General features: G+C 44.0%; 1 protein-coding gene across 1 annotated transcript in view; it reads left to right on the forward strand.

The window, feature by feature from the left end:
- The window catches only part of LOC139403940 (extracellular matrix organizing protein FRAS1-like), a gene marked incomplete at its 5' end in the record, with an annotated part of 108,289 nt that overhangs the window by 19,516 nt on the left and 72,430 nt on the right, over positions 1 to 16,343 (forward strand). The window contains 3 exons of the mRNA XM_071147147.1: positions 4,124 to 4,258; positions 4,625 to 4,753; positions 5,998 to 6,245. Of these exons, the coding sequence (XP_071003248.1) occupies positions 4,124 to 4,258; positions 4,625 to 4,753; positions 5,998 to 6,245 (512 nt within the window). The remainder of the gene's footprint in view (positions 1 to 4,123; positions 4,259 to 4,624; positions 4,754 to 5,997; positions 6,246 to 16,343) is intronic.

Genomic DNA, 16,343 nt, shown 5'->3' on the forward strand with positions numbered 1-16,343 from the left:
CTCGCAAGGCAGTCGGCCAAGACGGCAATCCTAGCCGCATCCTCAGAGCATGCACAGACCAGTTGGCTGGAGTGTTTACGGACATATTCAATCTCTTCATATCCCCGTCTGTTCGCACTTGCTTCAAGATGTTCAGCCATTGTTCCTGTACCCAAGAAACCAAATGTAACTGAACTCAATGACTATCACCCCATAGCGCTCACGTCTGTCATCATGAAGTGCTATGAGAGGCTACCTTTACCTTTACCTTACCCTAGACCCCTTCAATTTGCTTACTGCCCCAATAGATCCACAGACGATGCAAATCGCCATCACACTGCACACCGCCATAACCCATCTGGACGAGAGGAATACCTTTGTAAGAATTCTGTTCATTGACTACAGCTCAGCATTCAACACCATAGTACCCTCCAAGCTCATCATTAAGCTTGGGGCCCTGTGTCTGAACCCCACCCTGTGAAAATGGGTCCTGGACTTGCTGACGGGCCGCCCCCAGGTTGTGAAGGTAGGAAACAACACCTGCACTTTGCTGATCCTCAACACAGGGGTCCCACGAGGGTGCGTGCTCAGCCCCCTCCTGTACTTCCTGTTCACCCATGACTGCGTGACAACGCACGCCTCCAACTCAATCGTTAAGTTTTCAGACGACACAACAGTAGAAGCCCTGATTACCCACAACGATGAGACAACCTACAGGGAGGAGGTGATGGCCCTGGGAGAGTGGTGTCAGGAAAAGCTGTCATCAAGGAAAAGGGTGGCTACTTTGAATGATTTTTTGGTTACTAAATGATTCCATATGTGTTATTTCATAGTTTTGATGTCTTCACTATTATTCTACAATGTAGAAAATAGTAAAAATAAAGAAAAACCCTCAATGAGTAGGTGTGTCCAAACTTCTGACTGGTACTGAATATGTTCAGAGAAACCGTCAAGCGTTGTGAGATCCTCAAGAGTTTCCATTCTTTAATATCTATCATTTTAGCTTTGATTTTGTTTATTTTCCCCATCTGTCCATTTTCACTTGTTTATTTCACCTTTCATACTGTACCGTTCATACTGTACCTTTCATACTGTACCGTTGTTATTGTACCGTTCATACTGTACCTTTCATACTGTACCGTTCATACTGTACCTTTCATACTGTACCGTTCATACTGTACCTTTCATACTGTACCGTTGTTATTGTACCGTTCATACTGTACCTTTCATACTGTACCTTTCATGCTGTACTGTTGATACTGTACTGTTGATACTGTACCTTTCATACTGTACCGTTCATACTGTACCTTTCATACTGTACCGTTGTTATTGTACCGTTCATACTGTACCTTTCATACTGTACCGTTCATACTGTACCTTTCATACTGTACCGTTCATACTGTACCTTTCATACTGTACCTTTCATACTGTACCTTTCATACTGTACCTTTCATACTGTACCTTTCATGCTGTACTGTTGATACTGTACTGTTGATACTGTACCTTTCATACTGTACCGTTCATACTGTACCGTTGATACTGTACTGTTCATACTGTACTGTTCATACTGTACTGTTGATACTGTACCTTTCATACTGTACCGTTGATACTGTACTGTTCATACTGTACTGTTCATACTGTACCTTTCATACTGTACCATTGATACTGTACCTTTCATACTGTACCGTTGATACTGTACTGTTCATACTGTACTGTTCATACTGTACCTTTCATACTGTACCGTTGATACTGTACCTTTCATACTGTACCGTTGATACTGTACTGTTCATACTGTACTGTTCATACTGTACCTTTCATGCTGTACTGTTGATACTGTACCTTTCATACTGTACCGTTGATACTGTACTGTTCATACTGTACCTTTCATACTGTACCTTTCGTACTGTACCTTTCGTACTGTACTGTACCTTTCATACTGTACCGTTGATACTGTACTGTTCATACTGTACTGTTCATACTGTACCTTTCATACTGTACCGTTGATACTGTACTGTTCATACTGTACCTTTCATACTGTACTGTTCATACTGTACCTTTCATACTGTACCTTTCATGCTGTACTGTTCATACTGTACCTTTCATACTGTACCTTTCATGCTGTACTGTTTGTACTGTACCTTTCATACTGTACCGTTGATACTGTACTGTTCATACTGTACTGTTCATACTGTACCTTTCATACTGTACCTTTCATGCTGTACTGTTCGTACTGTACCTTTCATACTGTACCTTTCATGCTGTACCGTTGATACTGTACCTTTCATACTGTACCGTTGATACTGTACTGTTCATACTGTACTGTTCATACTGTACCTTTCATACTGTACCGTTGATACTGTATCTTTCATACTGTACCGTTGATACTGTACTGTTCATACTGTACTGTTCATACTGTACCTTTCATACTGTACCGTTGATACTGTACTGTTCATACTGTACCGTTGATACTGTACCTTTCATACTGTACCGTTGATACTGTACTGTTCATACTGTACTGTTCATACTGTACCGTTAATACTGTACCTTTCATACTGTACCGTTAATACTGTACCTTTCATACTGTACCGTTAATACTGTACCTTTCATACTGTACCGTTGATACTGTACTGTTCATACTGTACCGTTGATACTGTACCTTTCATACTGTACCGTTGATACTGTACTGTTCATACTGTACTGTTCATACTGTACCTTTCATACTGTACCGTTGATACTGTACCTTTCATACTGTACCGTTGATACTGTACTGTTCATACTGTACTGTTCATACTGTACCTTTCATACTGTACCGTTGATACTGTACCTTTCATACTGTACCGTTGATACTGTACTGTTCATACTGTACTGTTCATACTGTACCTTTCATACTGTACCGTTGATACTGTACTGTTCATACTGTACTGTTCATACTGTACCTTTCATACTGTACCGTTGATACTGTACCTTTCATACTGTACCGTTGATACTGTACTGTTCATACTGTACTGTTCATACTGTACCTTTCATACTGTACCGTTGATACTGTACCTTTCATACTGTACCGTTGATACTGTACTGTTCATACTGTACCTTTCATACTGTACCGTTGATACTGTACTGTTCATACTGTACCTTTCATACTGTACCTTTCATACTGTACCATTGATACTGTACTGTTCATACTGTACCATTGATACTGTACCTTTCATACTGTACCGTTGATACTGTACTGTTCATACTGTACTGTTCATACTGTACTGTTCATACTGTACCGTTCATACTGTACCGTTGATACTGTACTGTTCATACTGTACTGTTCATACTGTACTGTTCATACTGTACCGTTGATACTGTACCGTTGATACTGTACTGTTCATACTGTACCGTTCATACTGTACCTTTCATACTGTACCTTTCGTACTGTACCTTTCCAATTGTCACGTTGGTATTCACACCAGCTCAAGCTGAAATCCATTGATACCATTTCAGACATTGTTCATTTAGAGGTGATATTTAGTAACAATTATTACCGGAAGCTTGGATATATGTGTATAATCGTTAAATTGTTGTTTGGATTCATAATGTATTAAGGTTCTTTAATTCCACTCCTCTAAGATATGAATTATCTATTTTAGGACTAATACATTAAGTGAATCAACACTTAGTGTTTTTTTACATTTCCCCAAATTTCCCTGTAAAAGGAAATAGGAAGCCAATTAGCCAAAGAAATGTGTGTGTGTGTGTGTGCGTGCGTGGGTGTGTGTGTGTGTGTGTGCGTGCGTGGGTGTGTGTGTGTGTCTCTGTGTGTGTGTGTGTGTGTGTGTGTGTGTGTGTGTGTGTGGGTGGGTGGGTGGGTGGGTGGGTGGGTGGGTGGGTGGGTGGGTGGGTGTGTGTGTGTGTGTGTGCCTGTGTGTGTGTGTATCTAACCCATGAGTGTGTGTGTGTGTGTGTGTGTGTGTGTGTGTGTGTGTGTGTGTGTGTGTGTGTGTGTGGGTGTGTGTGTGTGTGGGTGGGTGGGTGGGTGGGTGTGTGTGCCTGTGTGTGTGTGTATCTAACCCATGTGTGTGTGTGTGTGTGTGTGTGTGTGTGTGTGTGTGTGTGTGTGTGTGTGTGTGTGTGTGTGTGTGCGTGCGTGCGTGTGTTCCAGTGTCAGATGGGGAACACACTACTCCAGAGATGGGCTTTTCCATCCACCTGTTGGCCAGCCACCAGCAGCCCCCCGTCTTCCAGATCATAGAGCCTGTTCTGGAGGTCAGCATGGGGGGGAGAACCCCTATAGGTAAGAATAACCAGACACAACACACACACACACACACACACACACACACACACACAGCAGGGTATTATTATAGTTGTGAGGAGTTTTTGGGGACCAACAATTGACTGCCGTTCAAAATCTCATTTTCCCTAACCCTAAATCTTACCCTAATCCTAATCCTAACCCCCAACCCTAACCCTAAATCTTACCCTAATCCTAATCCTAACCCCCAACCCTAACCCTAAATCTTACCCTAATCCTAACCCTAATCCTAACCCCAACCCCCAACCCTGACCCTATCCCTCATCGGTATACAAAGATATGGTGAATCATTGGTATACAACATGGCTTTCATGCTCAAATTCTCGCTCACAATACTTGGTGTAGGTGGGCAGCAGCTGGCAGTAACGGATGCAGACACAGCGTCTGATGACTTGAGGTTTGAGGTGGTGGAAGGACCGATCCGTGGAACACTGGTCAAGATGGAGTTGGACTCAAGGACTGAGATGATGAATGGTGAGTAGCAAATTAGCTAGATGTTTCCCCTAACAACTGGTCCAGGGTCACATGTTTGGTTTTCCTTCTATTAGTTAAAGGGGAATTAAGATGACATTGCAGTATAAAGGGAATTACATCTGTAGAGAATACAGTAGTAGCCATGAAAATGGAAGTTGCCAATTTTCTTTATGATTTTTTCTGAATTCTCTCACATCCCCAGACACACACTGCATGTTTTATTTAGAGGACTGAAACCAGAAAAATAGAACGAAGGTTTTCACCAACCAAGGTATTCATCAACCAAGGTATTCATCAACTAAGGTATTCATCAACCAAGGTATTCATCGACCAAGGTATTCATCAACCAAGGTATTCACCAACCAATGTTTTCATCAACCAATGTATTCATCAAACAAGGTATTCACCAACCAAGGTATTCACCAACCAAGGTATTCATCAACCAAGGGATTCATCAACCAAGGGATTCATCAACCAAGGGATTCATCAACCAAGGTATTCATCAACCAAGGTATTCATCAACCAAGGGATTCATCAACCAAAGTATTCACCAACCAAGGTATTCATCAACCAAGGTATTCGCCAACCAAGGGATTCATCAACCAAGGTATTCGCCAAACAAGGTATTCGCCAACCAAGGTATTCACCAACCAAGGTACTCATCAACCAAGGTATTCATCAACCAAGGGATTCATCAACCAAGGTATTCACCAACCAAGGTATTCACCAACCAAGGTATTCACCAACCAAGGTATTCACCAACCAAGGTTTTCATCAACCAAGGTATTCATCAACCAAGATATTCACCAACCAAGGTATTCATCAACCAAGGTATTCATCAACCAAGGTACTCATCAACCAAGGTATTCATCATCCAAGGTATTCATCAACCAAGGGATTCATCAACCAAGGGATTCATCAACCAAGGGATTCATCAACCAAGGTATTCACCAACCAAGGTATTCGTCAACCAAGGTATTCATCAACCAAGGTATTCATCAACCAAGGTATTCATCAACAAAGGGATTCATCAACCAAGGGATTCGTCAACCAAGGGATTCATCAACCAAGGGATTCATCAAACAAGGTATTCAACAAACAAGGTATTCATCAACCAAGGTATTCATCAACCAAGGTATTCACCAACCAAGGTATTCATCAACCAAGGAAACTCTACTCTTTGTTTTGTTCCAGGTATGTTTATATTTAACACAATGATTAAACTTGTTAACTATCCCCTCCAGGTGACATGTTTTCCTTCAGTGATGTGACCCACAACGTTCTGCAGTATGAACATTCCGGACTCTCCACTGACGAGGACGCCATCACCTTCGCTGTTACAGACGGCTTCTCCATGACGACGGCGGTGGTGCAGGTGGTTGTGTTGGGCGTCGGGGGCGACGGGCCCAGGGGAGACCCAGAGGCCCTGCTGTCCATGGAGGTTCCTGAGAACAGTAGTAGTGTCATCAGACGCACTCACCTGGGCTATATGGTTAGTACACTCACCTGGGTTATATGGTTAGTACACTCACCTGGGTTATATGGTTAGTTCACTCACCTGGGCTATATGGTTAGTACACTCACCTGGGCTATATGGTTAGTACACTCACCTGGGTTATATGGTTAGGACACTCACCTTGGCTAGATGGTTAGTACACTCACCTGGGTTATATGGTTAGGACACTCACCTGGGTTATATGGTTAGTACACTCACCTGGGCTATATGGTTAGTACACACTCACCTGGGTTATATGGTTAGTACACTCACCTGGGTTATATGGTTAGGACACTCACCTGGGTTATATGGTTAGTACACTCACCTGGGCTATATGGTTAGTACACACTCACCTGGGTTATATGGTTAGGACACTCACCTGGGTTATATGGTTAGTACACACTCACCTGGGCTATATGGTTAGTACACTCACCTGGGTTATGTGGTTAGTACACTCACCTGGGCTATATGGTAAGTACACTCACCTGGGCTATATGGTTAGTACACTCACCTGGGCTATATGGTTAGTACACTCACTTGGGTTATATGGTTAGGACACTCACCTTGGCTAGATGGTTAGTACACTCACCTGGGCTATATGGTTAGTACACACTCACCTGGGCTATATGGTTAGTACACTCACCTGGGCTATATGGTTAGTACACTCACCTGGGTTATATGGTTAGTACACTCACCTGGGCTATATGGTTAGTACACTCACTTGGGTTATATGGTTAGGACACTCACCTGGGTTATATGGTTAGTACACTCACCTGGGCTATATGGTTAGTACACTCACTTGGGTTATATGGTTAGGACACTCACCTGGGTTATATGGTTAGCACACTCACCTGGGTTATATGGTTAGTACACTCACTTGGGTTATATGGTTAGGACACTCACCTGGGTTATATGGTTAGTACACTCACCTGGGCTATATGGTTAGTACACTCACCTGGGTTATATGGTTAGTACACTCACCTGGGCTATATGGTTAGTACACTCACTTGGGTTATATGGTTAGGACACTCACCTGGGTTATATGGTTAGGACACTCACCTTGGCTAGATGGTTAGTACACTCACCTGGGCTATATGGTTAGTACACTCACCTGGGCTATATGGTTAGTACACACTCACCTGGGTTATATGGTTATAAGGTTAGTACACTCACCTGGGTTATATGTTAGTACACACTCACCTGGGCTATATGGTTAGTACACTCACCTGGGTTATGTGGTTAGTACACTCACCTGGGCTATATGGTTAGTACACTCACCTGGGCTATATGGTTAGGACACTCACCTGGGTTATATGGTTAGGACACTCATCTGGGCTATATGGTTAGTACACACACCTGGGCTATATGGTTAGTACACACACCTGGGTTATATGGTTAGTTCACACACCTGGGCTATATGGTTAGTACACACACCTGGGTTATATGGTTAGTTCACACACCTGGGCTATATGGTTAGTACACACACCTGGGCTATATGGTTAGTACACACACCTGGGTTATATGGTTAGTTCACACACCTGGGCTATATGGTTAGTTCACACACCTGGGTTATATGATTAGTACACACACCTGGGCTATATGGTTAGTACACACACCTGGGTTGTATGGTTAGTTCACACACCTGGGTTGTATGGTTAGTTCACACACCTGGGCTATATGGTTAGTACACACACCTGGGCTATATGGTTAGTACACACACCTGGGCTATATGGTTAGTACACACACCTGGGCTATATGGTTAGTACACTCACCTGGGCTATATGGTTAGTACACTCACCTGGGTTATATGGTTAGTACACTCACCTGGGCTATATGGTTAGTACACTCACCTGGGCTATATGGTTAGTACACTCACCTGGGCTATATGGTTAGTACACTCACCTGGGCTATATGGTTAGTACACTCACCTGGGCTATATGGTTAGTACACTCACCTGGGCTATATGGTTAGTACACTCACCTGGGCTATATGGTTAGTACACTCACCTGGGCTATATGGTCAGTACACTCACCTGGGTTATACGGTTAGTACACTCACCTGGGCTATACGGTTAGTACACTCACCTGGGCTATATGGTTAGTACACACACCTGGGTTATATGGTTAGTACACTCACCTGGGCTATATGGTTAGTACACACACCTGGGTAATATGGTTAGTACACTCACCTGGGCTATATGGTTAGTACACACACCTGGGTTATATGGTCAGTACACTCACCTGGGCTATATGGTTAGTACACACACCTGGGCTATATGGTCAGTACACTCACCTGGGCTATATGGTTAGTACACACACCTTGGCTATATGGTTAGTACACTCACCTGGGTTATATGGTTAGTACACTCACCTGGGTTATATGGTTAGTACACTCACCTGGGCTATATGGTTAGTACACTCACCTGGGCTATATGGTTAGTACACTCACCTGGGCTATATGGTTAGTACACTCACCTGGGCTATATGGTTAGTACACTCACCTGGGTTATATGGTTAGTACACTCACCTGGGTTATTATTGGTTAGTACACTCACCTGGGCTATATGGTTAGTACACTCACTTGGGTTATATGGTTAGGACACTCACCTGGGTTATATGGTTAGTACACTCACCTGGGCTATATGGTTAGTACACTCACTTGGGTTATATGGTTAGGACACTCACCTGGGTTATATGGTTAGCACACTCACCTGGGTTATATGGTTAGTACACTCACTTGGGTTATATGGTTAGGACACTCACCTGGGTTATATGGTTAGTACACTCACCTGGGCTATATGGTTAGTACACTCACCTGGGTTATATGGTTAGTACACTCACCTGGGCTATATGGTTAGTACACTCACTTGGGTTATATGGTTAGGACACTCACCTGGGTTATATGGTTAGGACACTCACCTTGGCTAGATGGTTAGTACACTCACCTGGGCTATATGGTTAGTACACTCACCTGGGCTATATGGTTAGTACACACTCACCTGGGTTATATGGTTATAAGGTTAGTACACTCACCTGGGTTATATGTTAGTACACACTCACCTGGGCTATATGGTTAGTACACTCACCTGGGTTATGTGGTTAGGACACTCACCTGGGTTATATGGTTAGGACACTCATCTGGGCTATATGGTTAGTACACACACCTGGGCTATATGGTTAGTACACACACCTGGGTTATATGGTTAGTTCACACACCTGGGCTATATGGTTAGTACACACACCTGGGTTATATGGTTAGTTCACACACCTGGGCTATATGGTTAGTACACACACCTGGGCTATATGGTTAGTACACTCACCTGGGCTATATGGTTAGTACACTCACCTGGGCTATATGGTTAGTACACTCACCTGGGTTATATGGTTAGTACACTCACCTGGGTTATATGGTTAGTACACTCACCTGGGCTATATGGTTAGTACACTCACTTGGGTTATATGGTTAGGACACTCACCTGGGTTATATGGTTAGTACACTCACCTGGGCTATATGGTTAGTACACTCACTTGGGTTATATGGTTAGGACACTCACCTGGGTTATATGGTTAGCACACTCACCTGGGTTATATGGTTAGTACACTCACTTGGGTTATATGGTTAGGACACTCACCTGGGTTATATGGTTAGTACACTCACCTGGGCTATATGGTTAGTACACTCACCTGGGTTATATGGTTAGTACACTCACCTGGGCTATATGGTTAGTACACTCACTTGGGTTATATGGTTAGGACACTCACCTGGGTTATATGGTTAGGACACTCACCTTGGCTAGATGGTTAGTACACTCACCTGGGCTATATGGTTAGTACACTCACCTGGGCTATATGGTTAGTACACACTCACCTGGGTTATATGGTTATAAGGTTAGTACACTCACCTGGGTTATATGTTAGTACACACTCACCTGGGCTATATGGTTAGTACACTCACCTGGGTTATGTGGTTAGGACACTCACCTGGGTTATATGGTTAGGACACTCATCTGGGCTATATGGTTAGTACACACACCTGGGCTATATGGTTAGTACACACACCTGGGTTATATGGTTAGTTCACACACCTGGGCTATATGGTTAGTACACACACCTGGGTTATATGGTTAGTTCACACACCTGGGCTATATGGTTAGTACACACACCTGGGCTATATGGTTAGTACACACACCTGGGTTATATGGTTAGTTCACACACCTGGGCTATATGGTTAGTTCACACACCTGGGTTATATGATTAGTACACACACCTGGGCTATATGGTTAGTACACACACCTGGGTTGTATGGTTAGTTCACACACCTGGGCTATATGGTTAGTACACACACCTGGGCTATATGGTTAGTACACACACCTGGGCTATATGGTTAGTACACACACCTGGGCTATATGGTTAGTACACTCACCTGGGCTATATGGTTAGTACACTCACCTGGGTTATATGGTTAGTACACTCACCTGGGCTATATGGTTAGTACACTCACCTGGGCTATATGGTTAGTACACTCACCTGGGCTATATGGTTAGTACACTCACCTGGGCTATATGGTTAGTACACTCACCTGGGCTATATGGTTAGTACACTCACCTGGGCTATATGGTTAGTACACTCACCTGGGCTATATGGTTAGTACACTCACCTGGGCTATATGGTCAGTACACTCACCTGGGTTATACGGTTAGTACACTCACCTGGGCTATACGGTTAGTACACTCACCTGGGCTATATGGTTAGTACACACACCTGGGTTATATGGTTAGTACACTCACCTGGGCTATATGGTTAGTACACACACCTGGGTAATATGGTTAGTACACTCACCTGGGCTATATGGTTAGTACACACACCTGGGTTATATGGTCAGTACACTCACCTGGGCTATATGGTTAGTACACACACCTGGGCTATATGGTCAGTACACTCACCTGGGCTATATGGTTAGTACACACACCTTGGCTATATGGTTAGTACACTCACCTGGGTTATATGGTTAGTACACTCACCTGGGTTATATGGTTAGTACACTCACCTGGGCTATATGGTTAGTACACTCACCTGGGCTATATGGTTAGTACACTCACCTGGGCTATATGGTTAGTACACTCACCTGGGCTATATGGTTAGTACACTCACCTGGGTTATATGGTTAGTACACTCACCTGGGTTATATGGTTAGTACACTCACCTGGGCTATATGGTTAGTACGATCACCTGGGCTATATGGTTAGTACACACTCACCTGGGCTATATGGTTAGTACACTCACCTGGATTATATGGTTAGTACACTCACCTGGGTTATATGGTTAGTACACACTCACCTGGGCTATATGGTTAGTACACACACCTGGGCTATATGGTTAGTACACTCACCTTGGCTATATTGTTAGTACACTCACCTGCACTATATGGTTAATGTACACACCTGGGCTACATGGTTAGTACACTCACCTGCACTATATGGTTAATGTACACACCTGGGCTACATGGTTAGTACACTCACCTGCGCTATATGGTTAATGTACACACCTGGGCTACATGGTTAGTACACTCACCTGGGCTACATGGTTAATGTACACACCTGGGCTACATGGTTAGTACACTCACCTGCACTATATGGTTAATGTACACACCTGGGCTACATGGTTAGTACACTCACCTGCGCTATATGGTTAATGTACACACCTGGGCTACATGGTTAGTACACTCACCTGCACTATATGGTTAATGTACACACCTGTGCTATATGGTTAGTACACTCACCTGGGCTATATGGTTAATGTACACACCTGGGCTACATGGTTAGTACACTCACCTGCACTATATGGTTAATGTACACACCTGGGCTACATGGTTAGTACACTCACCTGCACTATATGGTTAATGTACACACCTGGGCTACATGGTTAGTACACTCACCTGGGCTACATGGTTAGTACACTCACCTGCACTATATGGTTAATGTACACACCTGGGCTACATGGTTAGTACACTCACCTGGGCTATATGGTTAATGTACACACCTGGGCTACATGGTTAGTACACTCACCTGGGCTATATGGTTAGTACACTCACCTGCACTATATGGTTAATGTACACACCTGGGCTACATGGTTAGTACACTCACCTGGGCTACATGGTTAGTACACTCACCTGGGCTACATGGTTAGTACACTCACCTGCACTATATGGTTAATGTACACACCTGGGCTACATGGTTAGTACACTCACCTGGGCTATATGGTTAGTACACTCACCTGGGCTATATGGTTAGTACACTCACCTGCACTATATGGTTAATGTACACACCTGGGCTACATGGTTAGTACACTCACCTGGGCTATATGGTTAGTACACTCACCTGGGCTACATGGTTAGTACACTCACCTGGGCTACATGGTTAGTACACTCACCTGCACTATATGGTTAATGTACACACCTGGGCTACATGGTTAGTACACTCACCTGCACTATATGGTTAATGTACACACCTGGGCTACATGGTTAGTACACTCACCTGGGCTATATGGTTAGTACACTCACCTGGGCTATATGGTTAGTACACTCACCTGCACTATATGGTTAATGTACACACCTGGGCTACATGGTTAGTACACTCACCTGGGCTATATGGTTAGTACACTCACCTGGGCTACATGGTTAGTACACTCACCTGCACTATATGGTTAATGTACACACCTGGGCTACATGGTTAGTACACTCACCTGGGCTATATGGTTAGTACACTCACCTGGGCTACATGGTTAGTACACTCACCTGGGCTATATGGTTAATGTACACACCTGGGCTACATGGTTAGTACACTCACCTGCACTATATGGTTAATGTACACACCTGGGCTACATGGTTAGTACACTCACCTGCACTATATGGTTAATGTACACACCTGGGCTATATGGTTAATGTACACACCTGGGCTACATGGTTAGTACACTCACCTGCGCTATATGGTTAATGTACACACCTGGGCTACATGGTTAGTACACTCACCTGGGCTATATGGTTAATGTACACACCTGGGCTACATGGTTAGTACACTCACCTGCACTATATGGTTAGTACACTCACCTGGGCTATATGGTTAATGTACACACCTGGGCTACATGGTTAGTACACTCACCTGGGCTATATGGTTAATGTACACACCTGGGCTACATGGTTAGTACACTCACCTGCACTACATGGTTAATGTACACACCTGGGCTACATGGTTAGTACACTCACCTGGGCTACATGGTTAGTACACTCACCTGGGCTACATGGTTAGTACACTCACCTGGGCTACATGGTTAGTACACTCACCTGGGCTACATGGTTAGTACACTCACCTGCACTATATGGTTAATGTACACACCTGGGCTACATGGTTAGTACACTCACCTGGGCTACATGGTTAGTACACTCACCTGCACTATATGGTTAATGTACACACCTGGGCTACATGGTTAGTACACTCACCTGCACTATATGGTTAATGTACACACCTGGGCTACATGGTTAGTACACTCACCTGCGCTATATGGTTAGTACACTCACCTGGGCTACATGGTTAGTACACTCACCTGCGCTATATGGTTAATGTACACACCTGGGCTACATGGTTAGTACACTCACCTGCACTATATGGTTAATGTACACACCTGGGCTACATGGTTAGTACACTCACCTGGGTTATATGGTTAGTACACTCACCTGGGTTATATGGTTAGTACACTCACCTGGGCTATATGGTTAGTACGATCACCTGGGCTATATGGTTAGTACACACTCACCTGGGCTATATGGTTAGTACACTCACCTGGATTATATGGTTAGTACACTCACCTGGGTTATATGGTTAGTACACACTCACCTGGGCTATATGGTTAGTACACACACCTGGGCTATATGGTTAGTACACTCACCTGGGCTACATGGTTAGTACACTCACCTGCACTATATGGTTAATGTACACACCTGGGCTATATGGTTAGTACACTCACCTGGGCTATATGGTTAATGTACACACCTGTGCTACATGGTTAGTACACTCACCTGCACTATATGGTTAATGTACACACCTGGGCTACATGGTTAGTACACTCACCTGGGCTATATGGTTAATGTACACACCTGGGCTACATGGTTAGTACACTCACCTGCACTATATGGTTAATGTACACACCTGGGCTACATGGTTAGTACACTCACCTGGGCTATATGGTTAATGTACACACCTGGGCTACATGGTTAGTACACTCACCTGCACTATATGGTTAATGTACACACCTGGGCTATATGGTTAGTACACTCACCTGGGCTATATGGTTAATGTACACACCTGGGCTACATGGTTAGTACACTCACCTGCACTATATGGTTAATGTACACACCTGGGCTACATGGTTAGTACACTCACCTGCACTATATGGTTAATGTACACACCTGGGCTATATGGTTAGTACACTCACCTGGGCTACATGGTTAGTACACTCACCTGCACTATATGGTTAATGTACACACCTGGGCTACATGGTTAGTACACTCACCTGGGCTATATGGTTAATGTACACACCTGGGCTACATGGTTAGTACACTCACCTGGGCTATATGGTTAGTACACTCACCTGCACTATATGGTTCATGTACACACCTGGGCTACATGGTTAGTACACTCACCTGGGCTACATGGTTAGTACACTCACCTGGGCTACATGGTTAGTACACTCACCTGCACTATATGGTTAATGTACACACCTGGGCTACATGGTTAGTACACTCACCTGGGCTATATGGTTAGTACACTCACCTGGGCTATATGGTTAGTACACTCACCTGCACTATATGGTTAATGTACACACCTGGGCTACATGGTTAGTACACTCACCTGGGCTATATGGTTAGTACACTCACCTGCACTATATGGTTAATGTACACACCTGGGCTACATGGTTAGTACACTCACCTGGGCTATATGGTTAGTACACTCACCTGCACTATATGGTTAATGTACACACCTGGGCTATATGGTTAGTACACTCACCTGCGCTATATGGTTAATGTACACACCTGGGCTATATGGTTAGTACACTCACCTGGGCTACATGGTTAGTACACTCACCTGCACTATATGGTTAATGTACACACCTGGGCTACATGGTTAGTACACTCACCTGCACTATATGGTTAATGTACACACCTGGGCTATATGGTTAGTACACTCACCTGGGCTATATGGTTAGTACACTCACCTGGGCTACATGGTTAGTACACTCACCTGCACTATATGGTTAATGTACACACCTGGGCTACATGGTTAGTACACTCACCTGCACTATATGGTTAATGTACACACCTGGGCTACATGGTTAGTACACTCACCTGGGCTACATGGTTAGTACACTCACCTGCACTATATGGTTAATGTACACACCTGGGCTACATGGTTAGTACACTCACCTGCACTATATGGTTAATGTACACACCTGGGCTACATGGTTAGTACACTCACCTGGGCTATATGGTTAGTACACTCACCTGGGCTACATGGTTAGTACACTCACCTGGGCTATATGGTTAATGTACACACCTGGGCTACATGGTTAGTACACTCACCTGGGCTATATGGTTAGTACACTCACCTGCACTATATGGTTAATGTACACACCTGGGTTATATGGTTAGGACACTCACCTGGGCTATATGGTTAATGTACACACCTGGGCTACATGGTTAGTACACTCACCTGGGCTACATGGTTAGTACACTCACCTGGGCTATATGGTTAATGTACACACCTGGGCTACATGGTTAGTACACTCACCTGGGCTACATGGTTAGTACACTCACCTGCGCTATATGGTTAATGTACACACCTGGGCTACATGGTTAGTACACTCACCTGCACTATATGGTTAGTACACTCACCTGCACTATATGGTTAGTACACTCACCTTGGCTATATGGTTAATGTACACACCTGGGCTACATGGTTAGTACACTCACCTGGGCTATATGGTTAATGTACACACCTGGGCTACATGGTTAGTACACTCACCTGCACTACATGGTTAGTACACT

This window comes from Oncorhynchus clarkii, unplaced genomic scaffold (genome assembly GCF_045791955.1).
Source record: "Oncorhynchus clarkii lewisi isolate Uvic-CL-2024 unplaced genomic scaffold, UVic_Ocla_1.0 unplaced_contig_13682_pilon_pilon, whole genome shotgun sequence".
Classification (NCBI taxonomy): domain Eukaryota; kingdom Metazoa; phylum Chordata; class Actinopteri; order Salmoniformes; family Salmonidae; genus Oncorhynchus; species Oncorhynchus clarkii.